Raw genomic sequence first — 24215 nt, 5'->3', positions numbered from 1 at the left:
CTCTCATTCCTTAAATATTTGTAGACCTTGTCTTTCCCATCTTTAAATTAAGTATTGTGCTATTTAGTTTAATAAAATCATATGTTCCTGTTGGGTTCAGCAAGGTCTTTTGCAGAATGTTGTTATGATCTGGGCGAGTGAAAAACTGGGCTTGTTCAGCCTGGAGAAGAGATGCTTCATGGGGGCCTAACAGCAGCCTATCAAAAAGGTGGCAGGACAACAGGAGATAGTAATAAACTGTAGTAAAGGTGGTTCTAGCTAGTTACGAGGGCAATATTTTTCTCTGGGAAGACAACCAAGCAGGAGAACAGGTTGCCTGGCAAGGTTGTGCAGTCTCTGGCCTTGGAGGTTTTCAGGATCCTGGTGGATAAAGCAGCCTGGTCTCACCGGATACCTGACCTGGCTTTGAGCAGCAGGTTGGCCTACATGGCTCCCTAAGGTACCTGCCAACCTGACCAAGTCTATGAATCGGTGATGCTGTATTTTGATTTGCGATAATAATCTGCCTTTAGGGGGGAAGAATATAAATATTAAAAAATCCATAGTGTTTTCTGTTTATTTGTTTGTTTGTTTGATAGGAGCCTTCAGGCAAATTTGCAAATGCAGTCTTTGCTTTCTTCCTCTTTTCCCTTCCTTCAGATGATGTACTGGGCAGGAATCTGTTCTAGGTGAAGATATGTTTTAAATAATACCCTTTAAAAGAGACTGTCAGAATACCCATCTTCAGCCATATTCTCAGGGTGTCCCTACAGATTGCTGCTTCTTCAGGGCTTGCTGCCACATTGTTCTCTAGTTTTCAGCAGAATGCTGCTTGGTGTGAGAAAGGATGTCAGAAAAAGAAGCAAAGCAGCTTTCAGGGAAGTGGATTCTGCGTGCAGTCTGAAAAATGTGCATCTCTTCAGATACAACCTTGTCTGTGTTGCAGCTGGTAATAGAATTTCCACTGACTGTAACTGACCCAGGAACTGGGCTTCATGTTTATTTTTCACTTGAACCTCTGCATTTCCTTGTTATACTATTGCTTTTGATTTAGGTAATTTTCTTTCTTAAATTTAAGAATAAAATTAGCACAATATAGAACTGTTAACTGTTAATAAAACCAAATACACAGTAAAAGAAATAATGATCTAGTCTTGACACAACCTTCTTCTATGGCCTACAGCATGTGATAAGCTGTTGTAATAAAAATGCCTGCTTCATTCACACTCACTGTAATATAAAACCATCTTTTTTTAAAAAAAACAAAAAAGTCTGCAGTCTGCGTCTCTTAGGAATAGTTTTGTATGCAGAAAAACTTGTGCTATCTTTTTTTTTTCTTTCCTGTGTAACAGAGCCATCTTGAGGTATTGAAAAAAATTTAACCTTCTTTCTTTTGCATTCTTTAATTTTCCTTGCTTCTATGCATTCCCAAAAGAGTATCTCTCAGATTTCAGCAGGCAGTTGTATATTTATAGGTGGAAGAAAACTCAATTTGGTATTACACAGTGATAATCAATAAGTGATGTGGACACGAGAGGATTTTAGACATTTGTGGGCTTCATCTTCACAGGGTTTTTTCGTGTGTGGATTATTTTTGTGGGGTTTTTTTTGTGTGTGTGGTTGTTTTGTTTGTTTGTTTGTTTTACTTTAATACTTACACTTTCTCAGAGAAGTTTCATTGCAGTTTGCCTGCTCGAAGCTTTCTCCATGAGTCACAGTTCCTTGGAAATCAGTCTGCTTGTTTCATCTTCTCTGTTTTCTATTAAAAAATGCTCACTGGCTCATTCTTTCTGCACCATTAAGAATGAAGAATCCTGATGTCGCTGCAGTTGTAGTGCACTCCTTAAAGAGAAGGTATGTGGCCTTTACAGTTCTCAGGGTAGGAGAACTGGAAAGCTTGTGTCTCTTGCGAGCTCAGCAGATGGGTACGGTGCCACCAGGTACAGATTCTGTGCCACCTGGTAGCTTTAGTGGAGTTTGCATCAGTCCTGTTTCTGTTGCCTTCTGACTATTGTGTAAGTAACTATTTTCAGAAAACAGTTTTGATGAAGTGGAAATGCAGATGTTGATCGGTGTTTGTATCTGGGTAGCTGAGAACTTGTTGTCTGTTGTTTGTCCCACAATTAGAGGAAACAATCAAATGAAATCTGATGTGCAGCCGTAGCTGAGAGACCACCTAGTCCTGGAGGCAGAAGGAGTTACCAGAGGTAATGAGAGGGGAAACAGAGTCATAGAGTTGAACACTGACTTTCTTCTGTAGTCTTTGGACAAGTATAAAGATGCTTTTGTTTTCTTTGCTGAAACTGCCATGTGCCATGGAATCAGAATTTTGGTCTCGCACATGCCAGGCTACCAGGTGTTAGTGCTCTGAGACTGTAAGGTCTGCTGTGGGACCTGGCAGACTCCCACCTCCTTTCATACCAGCTTTCGTGGTTGAAGGTGAGCACTCGTGGTGGAAAAAATTGAAATAATAGGCTAGAATAGACTATTTCAGTTGCAAGGGAGCCACAATGATCATCTGGTCCAACTGCCTGACCAATTCAGGGCTGATCAGAAGTTAAAGCATGTTGTTAAGGGCATTCTCCAAATGCCTCTTAAGCATTGACAGGCTTGGGGCATCGACCACCTCTCTAGGAAGCCTGTTCCACTGACCACCCTCTCAGTAAAGAAATGCTTCCTCATGTTCAGTGTGAACCTCCTCTGGTGCAGCTTTGAACCGTTCCCACGTGTCCTGTCACTGGATACCAGAGAGAAGAGCTCAGCACCTCCCGCTCCATGTCCCCTCCTCAGGAAGCTGCAGAGAGCAATGAAGTTGCCCCTCAGCCTCCTTTTTTCCAAACTAGACAAGCCCGAAGTCCTCAGCTGCTTCTCACAGGACATTCCTTCCAGCGCTATGGGACTAAGTGTAAGGAGCCATCCTTGGGGATCGTTTCACTCTGGTCGATTCTGGTTTCTGGTGCAAGTGCCATTTGAGATCTGACCACTTCCACTGCATGGGACTTCTCTGCATGAGAAACATTGCCCAGGAATGTCTGATTTTCATATGGTATTTTAATTACATTTTCTTTGTCTTAAACATTGATTTAAAATTTAGAAATCATTACAAACTTGGTGAGGCCTAAATATATTGCTGTGTATCAAGGGATCTGATCTTTTTTTCTTTCAAAATACATGCATTTAACATGGTTATTGGTGACTTTAAGGGCAAGGTTATGAAGTTACTAGTTAAACTGCTGGAATAAAAGAATGCTGCCATGCTACAAATCAGGTTTTTTGACAGCAGTAGTCTCTTAGGCTCAGAATATTTTCTTTATGTGGGTTTGCTCAGATAGATTGGTCCAATAACTAATCTGTTATAAGTGGACAATTAACCTGGGAACTTGCAAAGTTGGAAAGCTGTCTTTCCTCTTCCAGTCTGTAAATATGAATAAGAACTGCCTGTTCCTCTGAACAGTTTGACAGGAAAGGACTAGGATCAGGAAGCAGACAGGGAGGTGAGGGCCAGTCTTTTGACCAGAATGGGTCATCTGCCTTTCATGAAAGTGTCTGGGTGCTCCTTGGTCTCTTTCCCAGCATCTGCTGTACATTGGGTACACAGGGGAAACATGGGGGGAGAGATGGAAAGGAGGTGATCTGTAAACCACTACAGTGGTTCACACTGCCCACTGCTACCTCTTTAACCCTCACCTGAAGGAAAGAAGGTGATGGTCAGTGAGACAGGTGAATTCTTGGGTAGCTGGAAGGCAATGGGAGATCTTAACTTCTGGGGTAGGTAACCTGAAGAGCTGCTTTCTGTGTTTCTGTGATTGCCATGGAGCCCAGGAGGGAGCAGTTTGAGTCATCACACTGTGTTTGAGGAATCAATTTTATAGGGCAGAAAAAAACCCAAAAATACTTTGATAACCTTTGTGTCACGTCCAGTATGTCAGGGCAGTTGTTCAATTATTCATATTCATGATTTTATAATGTAATACATATGACTATAATAGCTCCTGTGTTTCATGTTTAATCTGTTGTTTCTTTTCCAAATGGAGTTTTGAAATACTGTTGGAGCCACTTTTTGGTATTTTGTGTCATAAAAACATACAGTTGTTCCATTTCCTAAATAATTTGATGTTAAACAACCTGTACTCAGTGGTCATGATGTGGCATCTGGAAGACAACTACAGTCCTCTGTTCCCTAAGAGGGGGGAGGAAGAAGCCAAAGCTGGGCTTCCCCAGGGATGGAGAGCAGGAGGGTGAGAGATGATGGCTGCTGCAAGTTTAGCTCCATCTGGGCACAAGAGAAAAAACCCTCCTGGTGTGGCTGTTTCAGCACAGGAGAGATGGTGAGACCTCCACCGTTGGTGGGTTTCAGAACATGGGTGGAAAAGGCCAGGGGCAACCTGATCTAATTTTAAAGGCACCTGTTCTGAGTATATGAGAGAACGTTCAGAGGACTTCCAGCCTAATTTGAGCTGGGGTTTCCACAATTACTTTATGCATACACCTGTATAGCTGTGTGGTAACTCTGTTAGCAGCAAGTTCAATGGGGAAACCACTTGAAATGCAAATACAAACTGTTGTATGCTCGTGGCCAAATTAAATCATCTGGCTTAGTCTTGATTGAAACATCTTCAACTGGAATTAGTTCCCCTGCCTCTCAATAAAAGCGTGAAAAACTTATCTTTCAAATACCGTCCTGTTAGAGATCATGCCATGAATGTGATGTCTACTACATAAAATGGCAATTATTTTATTTTTATGGAGCGTAATACTGGAATGTACAATACACAAGCTCTCTTTGCTGCTCAAATGTTTTTCTCAGCGTGTAAAAAGTAGATAAAAATCTGTGGAACTTCAAGATGAATTAATGCCGTGTATAAGTCAACCCCTAAGGCATTCTTAAGTGAGAAAATGTATCTTTCTTCTTGTGAATAACTGCACTGTTCAGATGGGAGCAAGCAGGTCAGTGGCTAGGACTCTAACAGTGGGTTTGTGTCCTTCTTCAACACGATTCTTGTGCAATTCGAAGCATGTCACTGAGAGCTACATCAAAACAGAGAACAAGCTGAAAACTTCCAGCGCTCAGCTCTGCATGTTAATTGTTAGTATTTGCTTGTGAAGAAGAAACTGATTTTTTAAATTGTTGTTGAGGTTAACTTCCACAGATGTTTAAAAACTCACATCATTCATTTAAATAAAATATTCTGAAGGCCTTTTAGCTACTTTCTGAAAGATGTATTTGGAAGAGGTGCTGAGACGGACTTTTAGAGGTTTGCCGGTCATTGCTTGTTTCACCCTTGAAAACCTATGTTCCACCGATGATTCAGCTTTAAAATAATAAAGAAAAATAGCTTTTTCTTCAAACCATATTTTTCACTCCTTTTGTCTGACAATTTTGGTGTGGCAAAATGCATTCCAGACACTTGTAAACAGGAACATGCCTTTGAGCTCTGCAGATATAAATTGTAGTGAGAGGCTTTAGGAGGGACATTGTATAGTGAAAGCATGTAATGGAATGTTTTTTCTGTTGCAGACAGATGTTGTATATGTGCATGAATCCTTTCTGAGTCTTGGCTCTGAAGCTGCTTGGTGTTGTCTAGGACTTGATAAAGAATTACCAAAGCTTGAGAGGATTTAAAAGGGAGTTTTGTATGCTTAGATAATGCAAGTTGTTATGAATTGTCTCATCGTATGAAGATCTTATGCTATTAGAGTTGTTATTCTTCCTGGCACCTCTGTCCTGATGATTTACCCTTCCATATCTGATGTTGGGGAGATAAATTGTCTGGTCCCCTGTGAGGTTGGATCCTTTTTTGAGGCACTCCCTTCCATTTACTGACACCTCTTCTATAAGTGGCAACTGATTTGACCTCTGAATCCTGATTTTAGTTTATTTCTCCACTGTACCTTGAATTTCACTGTCTTCTTCAACTTGCTGTTTTCATACTTTGGCTTTATAGACTTTCCAAGGGCTTGAGCTGTTTTGCGTGCTGTTGCAAGCAGAAATTGTAGCTTCTTTAGATTAACATCTATGGGCTGTTCAGGAGAGACAGAAAATTTAGCATTAGCTCTTCCAGTCTTGTGTGGCTTTTGGAAACATACTTTTCCTCCTCAGCCTTGTTCTAAAATCTTTCTTTTTTTTTATAGACTGTCTCTTGAGTTAGAGTGAAAGTAGGGTTGGGGCAGAGTATGTACATTGTTCAACAGATGACACTGGAGTATCGCTATTAAATACTGTTCTGGGGAAGGAAGGAAAGAATGAGAGAAAGAAAGAACTTCTCTCATGGGGTTCTGAGCTTTGCTTTCTCCTAGGGTGTATTCTGGACCAAAGTATGGGAATGCTTTGTAGGTTTATTCTTTTCCTTAAAACATGAGACTGACGGCATTTGAGAAAAGAGGAGGAAAGAGAAGGTGCTCAGGAGACTTGCTCACTGGTACTTCACTCTTCTTGGAAGAGGTGGAAGCAAAAGGGCTGAAGTGGAGTTTTTAAGATTGACAAAGAAAATAAAAGAAAGGAAAAGAAGAAGCTGTTTATAGAGTACGTAGTTAAAACTTATGATTTCTGTTTGTCAAATGGAGAAAAGCATCATCAAAATTGATGAGCTTCCTAGATTTTTTCCCCATCTCCTTCCTGAAGATTTTGAAACAGAATATACAGTCCAAAGAGGCATTGAAATAACATGTTTTAGTAATCTGCTTGTGATTGTCACAGTGGGAGCTGCAGAGTACTGAATAGTTTGAAAACCCAATCTTTCTTCAGCTGGCTCATTGAGCTCATTACAAGAATTGGCTCCAATACCGAGGGCTGTATACATTTGGACTAGATGCGTTTTGAAGCAAGAAGCCAGGCACATTTTCTCTCTTCCATAATGGTATTAGCTAATGGGTATGAGCTTGGCCAAACTGAAAAGGAGTGTCTCAGTTTTTGGAAATTATACAAAACATGTTCCCTTCATTTTTGCAGGATTTTTCAGGCTGCTAAAGACGCGGTGGATGCTCTAGGATGGACACAGAGGAATTCCCTCCCCCACCACCAGAAGGTAATTGAAATAGTTTGGGGTTTAAAGCCAATTTTGTCATAACAATTTGATTACATTTCCAAAAACATCTTTCCCAATATCACCTTAAGGCTTGGTCCCAGTTGTATTTTGCTGAAACATGAACTCCTGTTGTCTGCCCTGTCTTGTTCTTGGACCTTGTTTGCTGGTGCTGGGAGATGATGATGAGAAGAAACCTGGAGAGCAATTGTTCCTTACAGTCCAAATCTGCAAATAGCTGTTTCCTAAGGCAATGTTGTGTGGACTGTATCATCACACCTTCATCATGCGCTTTGGGAGCCTCGAGTGTTCATGCACAGGGTGCCCTCTAGAGAAAAAACAAGTGACGCCTGTGGCATGGGCAGGATGTTTGGATGAGTGTCCCAAATGCCTGGACAGATTTGGATTCTGAATTGAGAGGACAGAGTGGTGTGAGTTGTTTTCTGTTAGGGCATGATCTGTGTCCACCAGGCATGCTTAATCTGGGCAATGTCTGTTGAGGGCTGTAGCTGAAGGACCTTCTTCTGATGCTGCAGTTGTCTAGCCAGCATGTGTTCCCATGGGGAGCAGAAGGGAAACATGCACAGCTGAACCTCTGTGTGATCTCAGCACAGAGATTTATGGAAGAGTATTATATATGCTGGACTGCGGAGCTGGTTCGGTGAAGTTCACACTCGATGCCCATTGCCTGCTCTATACTGTAGCTGCATGGCTGCTTCCAAAGCCCAGGTTTCAGAGGGCGTAAAATAAGATGTAGAAAGATGCCATGTCATTGCCCTCAGCATTTATGTTCTTTGTAAAAGAATATGGCTACCTTTTTTCCTGTTTGATTTCCTGTAAATGCACCTTTGTACAGTACTTGGTATTATGTATTCTAAGTCCTAAAAGGATTTCGCTTTTGATAGTTGGATGCTTGGAGATTTCTTAGGAGTGGAATGATCTTCTTCTGATCATCCCCAAGCACAAGTTTATGGAGATGTGGGTTATGGAGACCTGTGGTTGAACCAAGTATAGCTGTTCTTATTTTGGTAAAGTTGCTAGTATAGTTTGTATAGGTAATGGGTTTTCCATACATTTTTTATCTGTCATTTATATAGGATATTATTATTCATAGACTTAGAGTCTATCGTATACATTGATATATGTATATATTTATATATGTTAACAATATGCATTATTGCTTATAGGACATTTTATTTATTGTACACACAGAAGTTATACTTAAATGAAGCCATTTAAATATTAAAGAAGGTTTATCTTAGTTTTGTTCAGCTGTAGCTGTTTGGTAATTTGGGAATTGCTATCGTAGATCAAATTTGCTTTCTCCTTAATTTAGACACTGCCACAGATGGAGGTCTGTTACTATATACTACCTAGGACACTGGGAATGTGAAAGAAGCAGAAAGTTGTGAAATCAGCTTTTAATGGGTTAGATTTCTGGTCAGGATTGTTGACAGTTTTATTTATGGTTTGAGGTATCACTGAGGCTATTGTTGGCAAAAATGCTTTTCCTGTCCTTGTTCTAATCCATGTGGTCAGGACTCTGAGTTTAGCTCTGTTTTGTTTAGTGACAGTTACTGTGAAACTGTCCCTGTGGGATAATATATCTCCAAAGCAATGTAGTGCTGTGGGGGAAGAGTCCATCCCTAAGGAATCGATATTTCCACTTGAGCAGGGGCTGCTGGTGTTCAAAGACAGTTAAAATTGTGGCAGCAGCTCCAGCTTTGTTCAGCATGTCAGTGTGTGGGATACTCTGACAAAAATTCAGGGTGACGTAGTTCAGTACAGTTCCAGAATTCAGGTTCTTTCTCTGCAAAGCTCTTTATGACATGTAGAACTATGTGTATCGTGTCCTTATTTTCAGACGTGTCACTCCTTAATAGGCTGGGATTAGACTTTTTTAACATAAATCGAGATTCTGCTCTATCTGATCTTGCATCAATGGATGCTTTCCCTGTCATCTCAAAAAGCTTTGAAACTGTTGGAACTTGTATATATATATATATTTTTTTTACTTTACTATTGCCAACTCTCGTAAAAGAACATATTAGTAAAAGGAATATCAGTGAAGATGGATGTTAATACTTACACTGATAGACACTTTAGTTCACTTTCTAGATAGTTCTCATGAGCCGTTTTGCAGGTGCAAAAACAGTGAGGAATTTAGGGCCAAATACAACTACAAATACACGTAACAGTTAAAGGAAGGAAATATATAGGATTTTTTTTTTAATAATTGAAGGTTTTTTTTTGGCATGCATGTACACTGGTTGCACATGGTGTCTGCTCGAAAGGGATGCGCAGGCCCTGCCAGCTCTAACAAATACAGCTCTAGTGTTGAAAGTTGTATGGGTTCCTTTCCCCTTGCAGATGTGTATACCTCGCGTTATAAATCTCAATTTTATTCTTGTCAAGTAGATTTTCTATGATTTTGACAAGTAACTTCCACAAATGTATTTGTATTGATCCTAACGCATACAAAGGGGAAAAGCAATGGTAAAACTTCATCTTTGTCATGGAGATGTTGTGAGCATGTACATGGAAGCTAAGCAAATAAATTCAGGTTAAATAATGTCTTTTCATTAGCAATAACCATCTGAATCTCTACTTTATTTAAGTTAAGGTACAGTTAGTACCTTAGTCAATAGTATGGCTTCTTCTCCCACTTCTTGATAAGGAAAAATACATGTGATAAAAGAATGGAAAATAACATAGTTTACCTTTATTTCTTTCATTTGTTATGCTTATGCAACATATCTGCTGATAGCTGTTTGGACATTCCTTTCATGCATTGTTAATTAGGCAGTGACAAGTCTGTGCTAGTTAAATCCCTTACCTCAGAGCAAATTCAAGTGCTGAGGAACTTTGGAAAAATTAATGCTTGTATGCTCCCTCCTCCAGACTGCTTTAAAAAGAGATTTTTCTTCTAACCATGATTAAAAATTCCCTAGTATTTTTTTACTGTATAATTTGAATGAATGCAAGTTTTAGCAGCAAGGGAGCAGTTGGAGGGGTGTGGATGCAAAGGCTTTCCTGGCTAAGAGATGATAGTACTGGCTCGTGTTCCCTTCTCTAGTGTGTCTGTGCATATGAATTTATGCACAAAGCAATGGTATTTAAGATTTCATGTGTAAAAAGTTTCCATATCTATTTTGTGAAAGAAAATGGATTATTTTTATTCTATCAGCAAAATCCTTTTTCAAAAGCTAAATGAAAATAGCATATTTTATCATGGCTCTAAGTTACAATAACATTTTTAATTGGTTGCTATAATGGAGTGTCCTTAACCAAACCCATTTAGAGAAGAGAGGGATGTACTGTGAACTGCAGACTACGCAGAGAGGAATTAAAAAGCTGGTAATTCCGAGAACTGGGAATCACATTGTGCTTCTGTAGAGGAGTCATCTTTACTCTGACCAGCTAGGCCTGGAGATGGGATGTTTAAGGCTGAGATGATGTTTACATGTGATGGCCTGTGCTTGTGCTATTACTGCTTTATTAGGAGATGTGGTCTCCGTTTTTCATTTCTTTGCAACATCAGAAGATGTTTTCAAGTAAAGTGGAAATCCTTTGCTCTAAGTGAGGACTTAAGAGGTATTTATTGGGGCCTGTTTCAGAAGGAAAACCAGCTCTGTTTGCTCAGCAAGATGAATACCTGATGAACAGCTTCTTGCCCAACGGAAGCTGGGAAGTTGTTCTCTCTGTGTCAAACAGGCTTCTGGTTTTGCATTTTCATCTCTGAATATGTTTCTCTCTCTCACTATTTCTGGTACATGGTACTATACCTCATATGATTTCTCTGCGAAACCTATAAGAAAATGTTCAGTGTATTTCCTCATGCTGAGTATGCTTGCTAACAAGTCATCTGTTGTCCTACACTGAGTTGCCTTTAACAACATTTGAAAGGCCTTAAATAAGTTTTAAGCTCTGTTTTGTAATTAACTGAGTGTATCAAAATAGGTTAATATAAAGTGATGAGATCTCGAGTGTGGCTGCATTGCAATACAGTTCTTGAGTTGTGAATAGATACTATATTTTGTTTCCTGTTTATAGGAAATAAACATATGAGATATTAAAATTCTTAAGTGAAATACTGAAATTTCAGTGTCCACACAAGAACACTGTGAGAATGAATTTGATAGCATAGTCTTAGCATTACTGTCAAATATTCTCTTTGAACTCTTCTTTATCTGGGAAGCATGAGGTGCCCTTAAAGACCAAGTCTAGTGAAGAGCTGGATGTTCACTTACCTACCCCACTATTCCCAGTACTGTGGGTAAAGCTGGGTGAGAAACCTTGTTCTGCTAAACTTTGGGATCTGAGATGTTCTTCAATGGAATTTTTTTTTTTTTTTTTTTTTAAACTGAAACCAGGCTGAGGATATTTCCTAGACACCAACTACAAAAGCATTGTATACACCTTTTTATACAAACGATTAGCTCTCTAGGGCAGTGAGCAGAATATTTCTTTGTTCCTCATATGGAGAAACATAGAGCAAGGAGGCCAAGGACTTAAATCTGGATATCCTGTATGTGATCGAGTGTTGTGATTATGTCTTTCCGTGGTTATTTTTTGTCATTTGCCCGCCAGGGCTGGAACACTAAGATAGTTGTAGTTCCTCTGTCCCTGAGAAGGAAGTCTGGCTGCGGGTGAGAAAGAGTGAAGTAGGAACATCTATACTCCCATAAAACTTCCCATTGGGATGACTTTACATAGTCTAACAAAAAAAACTTAGAAAAAAATGTTTATTAACCCTAGTAGGGAACTGCTGGACGGCTGCCGTGTTTTGCTGTAGAGATGACTGTTTCTCCACTAGGGGAACTGCATTTTATTCTGTGTGCTGTATGTATTTCTTTCAGATTGCTTAGTTACCTTTTGTGCTGTTTAGTGAATGGTTTTGTAGTTTATTTAGGTTTTAACTGTTTTAACAAGCTGATTTTGTGACTGAGAGAAGCAGTTAAATTGGGGCTTTTATATTATTGACAAGGAAAGCACTTGTACAATTTGGTTTATGGAAGTGAAAACCACTGAGGGGACATAAGATTGTATTTCAGACTAAAGTAAAATAAAAAGGCATTACTTATTATGATTAGGGGGATTGAAATAAGAACACTGCTTAAATTAAACTGCAGCTGTAAGGGGAGTTGGTCTTGCGCTGAACAGCATTGTTTGTTACATATCTACTTCCAGCGTACAGACAGTTACAAATGATGGTAAAGGGGAGCCAAGATTTCAGAAGAATGAGAACAGAATATGAATTGTAGTTATGAATGGTCCCTTGTTTTTGAAGCTGGCAGTAGCTCGCTGGTGTCTGACATCCCATCTGTAACAGAACAATTTATTTATTTCTGAAGATCACAATTCTCTCAGTAAATCAAGGAAAATGCATTGTTTAAGGTAAGGATCAATTATTTTGTGTGACAATTCAGACAAGCTGTGTAACAGAGAGTAACAAGAAAATTTCCAGTGCAAGAGTGCAGCTACGGTGTCACATGTCACTTCTAGTTATGTGGTTTTTACTTCTACCCACGTGTATTTGAGCATGGGGAAAAACAAGAGATAGAAAGAAAATAAGTAGATTAATTAAAAACTTATTTCTGTTTTTAGCATCTACAAAGAAAACACAGTTTACATAGATGCAATGATACATTATTTTGTTTTGAAGTAATCCAGTAAAATGTTTTTGAGATGTTTATAATGTGTTAAATGATAAAATGTGGTTCACTGTAGTAGACTTCTGAGAGGTTGACTTAATCCTTTTGATCGTATTTGATGTTTTCTTTCTGAATAATAAGCTTATTTTTTCTATTCATTCAACTGCTCTGTAAGGTGACTCTACTGCTGGACCTAACTTGCTGGCTGTGTGCAGAGATGAGGCCCAGACATGTTGATCGGAAAGAGCAATTGATGATGAGATAAAGGGCTTCTGAGGGTTGGCAGCAAAACTTTGCCTTTGGTCTGGGCTAACTGGTATTGTTTGCCTAAAAGACAAACACTTTGTAAAGGAATTTGTACTGATTTGGAGATATTCTTGCAATCAATATTTGTGTAAGCTAAATTCTGAAGTTTTAGTTTCAAACAGTAAGCCAATGTATAAGGAGAGGTGTTAATTATTTTTTCTTTACTTCTTTTGCCTTTTTAGTACTTTTATCTAGCAATAACTAGATAAAAGTTGCTGCAAAATAACTGCGGAATTTTTTGGTTTGTGTTTTTTTAATTCCATTTCACTGATCCCAGTAAATATTCACTAACCATGCCTAAAACCTGTGTAATGATTCTACTCTAGCGTTTACAGAGAGATAAACTTTTTAATACATTGTTATAATTCTTTTATCTTGTGCATGAACATGAGTAAAAACTTGTTTGCCTTATGGTAAGTTAAATAAAGTGTCTGAATTATTGAGTGAAACATTTATTAAGTGTTCCTTGCTTTTGCTGCAGAGAGGAACTGAAACTATGCCTAGCAATCTGAGGAAAACCTAACTTGATCAGCATTTCTTGGGGAAAACCTCTACAGCCTCCTATGTAGATTTTCTTTTTTGTTTCTCATCGAACTAATCTTTCCAGGAAATGTGACCTTGTCGTAGTTTCATTAAAATGAATACAGAAGATGATTTAGTGTGTCATAGAGGGTTGTTGCAGAGTACATCTTGTTGTTAAATAGTCTGTTGTGAGCTCAGTAATTTTGGTTGCGTGAAAGCATAATAGTTCCTGAAAAATCTTGTGTTGTGCTGGTACAGGTTTCCGGGGCTGGAGGAAGAGCGTGTGTGCTCCTGTGCTGTGGGGATGCCCACACTGATGGGCAGCTTCTCAGTCTCTGTATGTCCCAGCCCTGTGTGCCACAGGGAGAGACAGAGAGAAATCCAGGTGCTGACGTAAGGTGTTGCCCTGTGAGCAGTGACCTGGTTTGGTGTAATGTGTCTGGAGGATCTTAGTGATTTCCTGTATTGCAAAGGAAGGTGGAAGTAAAATTGACTTTGGCTGGGGTTGCTTCTTGCATGCCTGATGGTGACCTGCTCATGTTTGCACACAAAGAATGCTTGCCAGCCAAATGCTTAAAAAGACTTCTCATGTTTGAAGAAATTCCTTCCCGATTTCCATGCGGACTAGCTGAAGCTCTGAATCATTGTCGTGGGTTTTGATTGCGGGGTGACAATAAAACTGTGGCAGATCTATTGTTAACCTCCTCTCTCCCCTCTTCGCCCTTCAGCCCCTCCCTCACCCACTTTCCACTCAGGACAGGCGATCAGGAGGGAAAGAAGGACAGAAAGAAGAGAGTTGGAAAAATTAAAAATGTTTTACTAATACTACTAATAAGAATAGAGAAAATAATGCAAAATGTACAAAACCAATCTTGAAAGTCTCAGCAACTGCAGTCGCCACCCAAAGTCCTGAATTGGACTCTGCAGCCAACCAGAGCTGGATTCAGTCTGTCACTAGGCCTCAGTTCGCAGGGATGACTCGCAAGGTCCTCTCCTAATGTCGACCATAAGCAAAAGGGACGAGATCCTCATGATCTCCCACTTTTATATGAACTATTCACGTGAATGGGATGTTATACTCAGTTGGTCAGTTTCTTGGTCACCTGTTTCTTGTTGCCCCTCTCAGGAGAGGTGCATCCATGCTTATCAATAACTTCGCATTCCATTGCTATGTTTACCGAAACATGCATCTGGTTGTCCAGGAAAATGCAGCTAATATGAAGGCTTTAACTGACAGGCAAATTCACTAAAAGAGAAACTTGCTTTTTAACAAAACCAGGACAATCATGAAGTCTGGTTGTGGTGGTTGTCTTGGGCCAATGTTGAGGCCAAGGCGGGGCTTCCTTTCTCCTCCATGGGCAATGAAAGGAGGTGATGAGAAGAACTCTGAAACTGATGGGTTGCAAGGTTCCAAGGAAACATCATTGTTGCCCAGCTCAAGCCAGTGTCCACTGAAGTGATAGAATTTCTGGTAGAAGCTGTGTTAAAAAGGTAAAACAGGATTTCTGAGAGTTCAGTTGGTGAGTCTTTATGTAAGAATTACTGGTTTTGTGAGATTACGTGAATTCCTGAAGTATATTTTTTTTGAACTTAACAGGATCTTAGGATGTGTTAGGAAATAGACTTCCCTAACAGCATGTTAGGGCAAAGAAGAGCAAGACAGTAACTAAAACAAAGAAAGGGAGTGCTGTAAAACTAACTCCCACCTCACTCCCCCTTAATTGCTGGGATAATGGATTTGTTAGACTTTGCATATGTTAAACTTCATTTACAAATCAGTCTTCATTTACAAATCCTGTATAGTACTCTGTAGGCTGGGCGAAGGGTTAACAACAAAAATGAGTAGGTGAGAAGCCAGCTGAAATCCAAAATATTTTCAGTATTGTCCTGGATTTACAGGATGTGGTGGCTCTGTTCTGGTCTGTAACAATTTTTCTGTAGTAAAAGATGCTGTAAGTTGCTATAGTAGTTGATTTCTAGTTTGTTTCCTCGTTCAGAATACATTGAGGAGAAATGCAAATAGTTAAATCTAAGTTATTTTTAAGCATGTGAACAGGTTGCATGCAGTGTTCTGGCAGCCTTACAGGATGTTATTGTTGGGGAAAAAGGAACCTGTGGCAGTGTGTCCAAAAAGACAATTTGATCCCCAAAGCCACAAACATCTTCTGAGCCCCTCCTGGGCTATTACGACAGAGGGAGGCTCAGCACATGAACACCTCTGATCTTGTGGAAGGATTTTGCTAAATGTGATCCAAGACCTGCGGTGCTTCAGCTTTTGCTTTGCTTGGCAGCTCTTTGCAGTATGATATACAGTTTATTTACCCAAACTGTATGTTTTATTCCTATGGAAGTGGGATCTGGTGCTTCTTCTGTCCTAGGCCCCCAGGGTCTCTATCTGCCACTCTCTGGTTCACAGGACTCCCAGTTACTCTTAAAGTCCTTTCAGTCCAAGGTGTTATCAAATGATAAAGCAGTCTCATGTTGCTAATTGGAATTGAATGTACTGTATTAGAAAAGTGCGTATTCATCAAACCATTAAACAGTAATTGCTTCAATGTAAAAAGTAATGATTTGGAAAACTAGATATTAATAGATGATATATGCTAGAAAAAAAAATGTGAAGAAATAAAGAACAATCCAGACTGCTTTCACTGTTGGAGTTTTCCTTAAAAATGGTTATTTTATCACAAATAAATCAATTACACGGCCAAAACTACACTTCCTAGGAAACCTTTCTTTTCCTTTTTTCTTCACATGACACTTGTATCTGGATTGCCAACATGCTCCATCCCTGCACTGACAGAGCTAGATACTTTTTTTTTTTTCCCAGTGACTTGGGAGACCTGCTGCCTGATTTCTGTTTTATTAAAGCTCTCTGGTTTTCCCGTTCCTTGCGTGGGACTGTCCGTTTCTCAGCGTGTTGTAGGCGAGTTCAGCAGTTTGTGCGCACAGTGGCTGAGGCTGAGCTCGGCTGCGCAGCCGTCGTCAGCACCTCTGTCTACCAACAGACATGCCAGACAGAAAGGTACCTTTTGTGCTTTGACTGCTATACCTCATCTTAGGTGCCTGGTGGCATTTATACTAATTCAGGCTGCTAACCTCGGTACTATTAAGTGTTACGTGTATTAGTATTCCTTTAATACTGATGGAATGCTAACAGCCTTTAATATGTACCGTTTTGGTTGTAGATAGGGATCTGTCATGCATTTATGCAGTTTTTGAAATAAATGGCTGTACGTATTTTCCTTACAGCATCTCCTTTTAAGGGCTTCACTTGCTGCACATCAGCAACATTTTGCAGTGAAATTTTAATGGCAGAATCTTCTAATATGGTGCTGACGTACAAAAGACCTGCTCGTCCAGAGACCAGGCTATGTTTCCGGCCGTGGCAGGAAATACCAGTTTCGTCAGCATGTTGAGTATGAAGGCGGTTAATGTAAATGGTCACAAAATGCTGATTTTTTGTAGGAGCTATTCTAATTATACCATAGCCAGCACTGAAAAGTGTTTTGTGGAGTTACAAAGGAGTACAAGTCTTGCTGGTGGAGCTGCCACTACTCTCTGGACAGCCTAATTCATGTTTAATATTTTTATTTTAGACTTTTAAGTTTCTTTGCAACTTGATTATTTTAATTTCTAGCCATTTTTAAGCTTATTTTTTTAGCATTGTGAATAGTTTGTAAGGTTCAATGCCTTTGGTATTTGTAAATCTTTCCTAACATCCACAGATCTGGGTTTTATTTAAAGAAATAAAATTGTTTAGTATTTGGCATACCTTTGTTAGCAGTCTCTCTCTGAAACTTGAGCAGGCAGATTCATCGTTCTTTTGACTTCAATTTTTAATTTGTTTCGTATCCAGAAGAATAATATGTGTTGTGCATGCTAGACAACAAAATTAGTATGTAATGTGTGTATTTATGAAATACTAGAGAGGCATTTTTACTTATTTCTTTGTTTATTTGCAGGGAAATCCTGTTAATTCATGTGGTTTTGCTTTTGTTTTTCATTTCCATCACTGGGAACACTTTTTGCATGAATGTGTACTGTCTGATTTTGTTGGTTTTTTTGAAACTGTTTTCCACAGAGACTTGTGATGATGATGTTGCAGTCATGGTTTGGATGCGCGCACGAGCTGTGTGCAGTTTGCAGCGTGCCTGTCCCATAGCGACCTGGGCTTCCTGCAAGTGAGAGGGGAAGGAATGTCCTTGTCTCCAATGTGCTCCTCAGGGGAAGGAGTGCTCACTGTGTGTTTTTGTGCACACAGTTTTGCTTTAGACTTTTCTTTCCCTGAGCAAAATAGGCACTTTTCACCTGTGTGACCATATGAGGAAGTGGTTTATGGATGCCAGCGGTGTGTTGGCAAATGTCACACTCAGACTGGGAGGTGTCAGTGAGGGGCAGTGTTTGCAGGAGAACTTGCTCTTAAAGCCAGCTCCCTCTCACACGGTCCCTCCTGCCCTGTCACTCTGCACGTCTCACCCCGCCCAGCTGCCAATGGAGGGCTCATTTGGGGAAGGCAGCAGTGATCAGAGAATCATAGAATAGTTTGGGTTGGAAAGAACCTTCAAAGGTCATCTAGTCCAACCTCCTGTAATGAGCAGGGACATCTCAGCTAGATCAGGTTGCTCAGAGCCCCATCCAGCCTGGCCTTGAATGTCTCCAGGGATGGGACATCAACCACCTCTCTTCCTTATGTCTAACCTGTAGCTGCCCTCTTTCAGTTTAAAACTATTACTCCTCCTGTCATAACAGGCCCTGCTAAAAAGTCTTTCCCATCTTCATTATAGGCCCCTTTTAAGTACTGAAAGACTACAATAAGGTCTCCTTGGAGCCATCTCTTCTCCAGGATGAACAACCTCAACTCTCTCAGCCAGTCCTCACAGGAGGTGTGTGTAAGCCAGGTGCCAGAGTGAAAGAATATTTACCTTCAGTTTTCTCTCCTGATACTGAAGAAGTCACAGTCACAAGTGGGATATGTGAGCAAGTAGAAAATACCATGTTGCTTTCTATCTGTTGGAATGCAGTCTAATCAGTGCTAAAAAGCTGTGAGAAACTAGAGGCAATCCAATGGTGACTGAGTCTCTTACAGGCTTTTTGCAAGTTCCTGCTGAATGTGAACCAACTGTCAATTTCCAAAGGTTACACGATGGTCAAATCAGGGAACTTTTGCAGGCACAAGGTTCACCTTCCTGACAAGCCTCAAGCCTTTGCTACAAAATTTCACCTAAAATGAAAAGTGAAAGGTATGAGAGCCTGTTCATTGTGGAACACCGTCATCATGGTGTGTTTGGACCAAACGGTTAGTTTTACAAAAGTACCAGGGAATAACTTGATTTTTAAAGTTACCGTTACCTACATGCTGCCATTTCTTATTTCTATCTATTGCCTTGTACACTTAAGTAAGGAACTGGGTGGATTATAACTCTTTAGAAGAAAAGGACCTGAAAAGGCAAGTGTATCTCGTGAGAGACATTTTTGGAGTGTATCAAGGTTAAATAAATAAGCACACATATACCTGACTGTTTGCTTTGATTTTTGTTACCTTTTAAAGTTATTTTTATGTATTATAAAATTTGATATTCTGAGAGAGGGTTTTTGGTTTTTGGTTTTTTGTTTTTTTTTCTTTTTTTTTACTGAAAAGTTTTGTGTATTTCAAAGTACTCAAGGATTTGTGAATGTGGAAGAATTCGGGGAGTTCTGTTTGAAGGAAGGCGAGTCTATGCAGTTCCAAGTGTCTTTTTGCAATCCAGACTACATGAGTAAAACAGAAATGTTTTCTGCACATTGGAATAAGAACAAGCAGCTCCTGTCAGTCTGTTTTAGGTTCCATCCAAAGTGTTGTACACTTATCATTACCTAACACTGACCGATGAAGAAAATGTGGTAAAAGTGACTACAAATGTTTATAATTTAGAAAAAAAAGAAAATTTGGCATTCAGTGAATATACAAGATAGATTACACTCTAGAGGTCCCCTCTCACCCCAATTAAAAAAACAAGAATGTGTTGAAAGGAACGTGACTGTTAGAGGGAGAAAATAAAAATAGTTTTCCTTTCCAAGAACATGCATATTTACTGTGTCCTGCAGTCTTTAGAATATTCTTTGTCATAGTCTTTCAAATATAATAGATGCGTTTCTTCTTTTTGTTCCATAGTTCCCTGCTAACTTTAATTAAACAGGAAAGGACTGCGACTGATTGCAAGGGTGACATGGGTGACATTCTTAATTTTACAGAAGCCTTACTTTGTTTTCTGAATATGTTTTTCAAACCTTAAAACATATTCACATTTCTTGCATGCAGTATGTCTATCATCCAGGGCTTCCAGGTTTGTTGCTACTGTGCTCCAGATGGCTGAGCTGTTCCTGCTTGGTGTTCTCTTTCTTCTTTTGTCATGATTTTCCATGGAAGAAACTAGGTTGACTTCTTCAGGATCATCTCTGATTTAGGCAATTGCAAGGCAGGACGGACTTTTGGGATGCTTTTAGCCTTTTGTGTTCAAAGTGCATTTGATAGTAAGTGCAGAGCTGTTTTGTCTTACTTCTTTATCTCTAAAATAAACTGTTGAAGAAAACTATTAATGAAACTTCACTAGCTTAATCTGGGCTTTGAAATTATTGTAACTTTTAAACTTGTAACTCTTTAGCTGTATGACATGGAACTAGAAATAGTTTAAGGAAACGAGTGGGAAAGCAGATAATGCCAAGAATGCTTTGCAATTGGCAAAGCAACCAAAAATTGTTTAAATTTGCTTATGCCCCAGCAAGTCTCTGTAAACACAGCCTAAGTTAGCTTGTTTTTGAAGTAAGCTTAATAAAAAAAAGTCATTCCCCCGAATAGCATAGCACAGAAAAAAGCCGTAAATCCTTGCGTTGTGCTAACAATTATGAGAGTGTATATTCATTGTTCTAATCCTAAATTCATACTTTCACACTCAAGGCAATTTTTCTATTATATCAGCTTTTTTATTTTTTGTGCTTTAAAACTCCAAATAGAAGTGTTTAGAAATTAAGTAATTTCCCTGAAGCATTTGCAAAGCAAATGCTGCAGAATGGTATTGGCATAAGATGAAAACATCTAATTGGTTATTGTATTCTCATTGCTCTGGTTGGCATGTGTAAAGTTAAGGGTGTGAGTAGTGGTGAAAGGGCAAAATGGATTTTTAGTAACTAATTTAATTATTTGAAGTAATTTCAGACAGACTCATAATACGAAGCGTTCTGTGATTATTTCTTTGGCAAAAAAAAATACTGCACTGTAAAATCGTGGGAAAAAAAAATGAGTTGTCCTCTGTGTGGCTGGGGAGGGGGCCACCTTTGGAAATCCCCCCCCGCCCCCAGAGATTTTCTCTACAAGCACAATTGCCTGGAAATGCACTTTTTTGTTTTGATCCTTTTGATTTACAGTTAGAGGGTTGGAGGAACTGGGGTGTTTTTCATGAGGATGAAATTTTGCAAGATTTGTGGTGGTTTTCTGTAGCCAGATTCAGCCCAAGTGTTAACTGTGCTGTGTGTCATCCTAATTTATCGTAGCACTTTCTAAGTGCATTTGTCTGGGTGTGTGTTCTTTTGACATAACACAAACAACTGCAGAAAAAGTACATCTTTTCAAAATTATAGTCATTCAAGATCTTTTTTTTTGTGTGACATAATCTGTACTTATCTGCAGTGCTGAGCAGCTCTTCAGTTGAAGCAAAAAGCCCCTCACCCTGTCTTTGTTTTTGTTATTAAAATACTTTTTCCATCAAATGAAACAGGATGCCATTGAGATTAAAAGCTTAAAGAAAAATATTTTTACCAAGTATAAGACTGAAGGCATCAGTACATTTAAAGCTTTAAAGTTTATCTTTATACCTGTAGAATTAAGCAAATGCAGAAGTGATGCAAAGCTGAAATACAGTTTTAAAACTTCCTGCCCTTTCTAAAAGACACGTAATCTGAGAAAGGAATTTGTATTTTTTTGGTCTGTTTTGTAATCCTAACCTACTGTCCCATCAGTGATGTGATTTAGGGGATCTTTCTGGACCGTACTGCTCAATTACAGGGTTCTGCACCTTATTTATTTCTGATGCAAAGTAAATGTTTCTGAATAAATGCAACAGGGCAGCATTAACAGCCGTAACAGACAAAAAAATAGGTGGCACCCTCATTTTTTTTTTTTTTTTTAATATGAGTTGAGAAAGTCAAGTCCTATGTTAAGATTTCTTCCCACAATTGTGAACTATGGATTGATTGCTTCTTTAGGGGAAAGGGGGAGGCATATTGGAGGGGAATTGTGCATCGGTTGACCAAAACAGGTTTTGCTTCTGGGTCCTGAGTCACTCCCTTTGCTTTTAGTGTCTCAAATTACCTTTTTTTGCCCGTGGCAGATCTTGTCTGTCTCTGGCAAATGACATTGTGCTGGACTCGAGTGCCTGGGGAATCGCATCAGTGCAAAAGTGCTGGAGTAGAGAGTTATCAGGCATCTGATACCCGAGTTACTTTATATGCCCTAAGGAAGCATCTAGACCCAGAAGCTCCCTAATGCAGCAGCCTCAGAGGTGCCTGCTGCTCCTGCAATGTTTCCCTGCATGGCTCGGGGATTTTTTTTTAAGCACATACGCTTTTTCTTTTGCTGGTGCCTAGAACTGAGCTCCAGTGAGTTCATGGCGCTCAGCCTCACTCCAGCAATGCTCCAGTTTCCTGAGTGACCTAATCCTGCAGAAATTATCAGCTCATTGCAGTAACCTCTTCTTCTCCATGCTCCCACCACGCCAAGTGCAGACAGAGCTACTTCATGTATTTGAAGTGGTTGCTGCTGTGGTTCACTTACATAGCACAGGAGATGAGTGGTGGATAGCAGTGTATGCGCACAAAAACTTGTGGTTTCATGGCAGTCACCTGCTTGTGACTGCCACCTACGTCCTGACTGCCCAGCCTGCATCACTAACTAACATGTCACACACTTGTAATCACAAAACGCCCTCTACTTAGTATTTCACAGGTTTGTGTTTTACTAATTTGATGTACACAGGTATACTGAAAACATAAAGAAACTGAAAAAAAAAAAAAAAAACAACAAACAAACAGAAATAGAACACCACCACCAGCCACGTTTTCCTTCTCTTCCACATTACTGTCAAGCAGCAAGTAGTACAAAGTCTAGCCAGATGGATGCTGAATCGGGAAGAATGCTGTGATTGTCGTGAATCACATGGAAGACCTCTGCAGGATTTTTGCATATTTCAGGAAAAAAAATATAGCTAATGGACAAAATGAAAAAATGAAAAAAAGCTTTAATCCAAAGGCTGTCTTCTTACAGAAGGATTTAAAAAAAGCATTAAAATTAAATTAAATGTCCTGCTGCCTCAGCCATAAACCATGACAATAAATGCGGGATAACCCCTTTTTTGTTCCTTACGATTTTTGCAATTAGTTCACTTTTTCTCCTAGAGAGAGGCTGCATGAAAGATCTTGTTATTTGTGGCTGTGATAAAATATGCTGGCTCAGCCTGCCTGAAGAAACAGAAGCCTTGGCAGGAATGCTGATTACCATGACAATCTAAGCAGCCTAGAGCTGTGGTTTGTGTGGGTTTTATCATAAAGATACAAAACGTGTCCTGGATGGTAGAAAACCTGATAATATCCTCATGACTCAGGAGATCCAATTGTCCTTGCAAGACCTTGTTTTTCATCTTATGTTACCTGAAGAGGAGCAGGGAGAACTCTATCAACTTCACATGTTTTTATAACATATTTGTGTATTTACATATTTATCCCTTTTAGTATATATTTTTGTGCTATAGTGACATGGGTTTTTTTAAATAACGTTTTATAAACATTGTGGAACACCTGTGTAAAAGTTAGTTATTGATCATGGGTTTGTGAAAGGGCTTATAAGTAAAGTCAACTGGGCCAAAAACTTTCCACATACGACATTTCTGCCTCAAGGGGACCTCTGATAAGTTTCTCCTCCAGAAGGTGCAAGAGCAGCTAAGGCAGGTTGAGGGAGGGAGGGCTGAAGCCCTTTTGTTTTGGGGAGTGGCAGTGAAAGCTTCTGGAAGCAAGGAAGAGGCTGGTGGGTTTGGGCATCCCTCCCTACAGCTGCTCTGGCCATCCCTCCGCTGTGGTGTGTCTCTGATAAAAGTTTTGGATGCTGTAGGCAGGCTTCATGCAGTATGAACGCACAGCAAAACCAGCAGTAGATAAAGCAGTGAGGGGGTTAAATCTTTGTGGGTTCTCAAGACTCCTGTGAGTAGGAAAAATAGTGCAGGGAGGGAAACTGTCCGGCACTTCTTCCTGCTCCCCCTCCTCAGCCAAATCTGTGCTGTGGGGTCTTCACAAGCAAAGACAAAAATACCCCTCACATTCCCACTTCCCAGCTGTATTAGGATGTAATTATTTCAGTCATTACTACTTCAAAGATAAGAACTAAAAAGCCACCCCCTGCATCTCCATCCAAGTGCACCTTATGTGTGGGGACAGGGCTAATAGCGTGTTGTGTAAGGTTGTTGACGCAAAACTATCCCAGATTGGAGCAGGAAAACCAATCTGCTGATCACTTGTGATGTGTATGGAGAATGTTGCTGTCACTGACATTTTGACACTGTTAAGAAGGAATAGACCTAGACATTTGAGTTAGAGAGAAAAAATGACTTGAAGTTATAAAGTCACAAAGTCCCTGTACAAATAAATTAATTTGTGAACTTTTCTTCTTTGAAGAATCAGCTGCTTAAATGTCTTCCTAAAAATTTTT

The 24215-nt window shown here is 39.6% G+C and overlaps 1 protein-coding gene across 6 annotated transcripts in view; it reads left to right on the top strand.

Moving 5' to 3' along the window:
* Positions 1–24215, top strand: part of ARHGEF10 (Rho guanine nucleotide exchange factor 10) — a 116239-nt gene that overhangs the window by 7374 nt on the left and 84650 nt on the right. For all 6 annotated transcript variants that reach the window (XM_065834202.2, XM_065834198.2, XM_071807007.1 and 3 more), the window contains exon 2: positions 6929–7004. In XM_065834202.2, the coding sequence (XP_065690274.2) occupies positions 6968–7004 (37 nt within the window). In that variant the 5' untranslated portion in view covers positions 6929–6967. The remainder of the gene's footprint in view (positions 1–6928; positions 7005–24215) is intronic.

Source organism: Patagioenas fasciata, chromosome 3 (assembly GCF_037038585.1).
Source record: "Patagioenas fasciata isolate bPatFas1 chromosome 3, bPatFas1.hap1, whole genome shotgun sequence".
NCBI lineage: Eukaryota > Metazoa > Chordata > Aves > Columbiformes > Columbidae > Patagioenas > Patagioenas fasciata.
The sequence above is the reverse complement of the archived record's forward strand: the minus strand, read 5'-3'. Positions and strand labels throughout refer to the sequence as shown.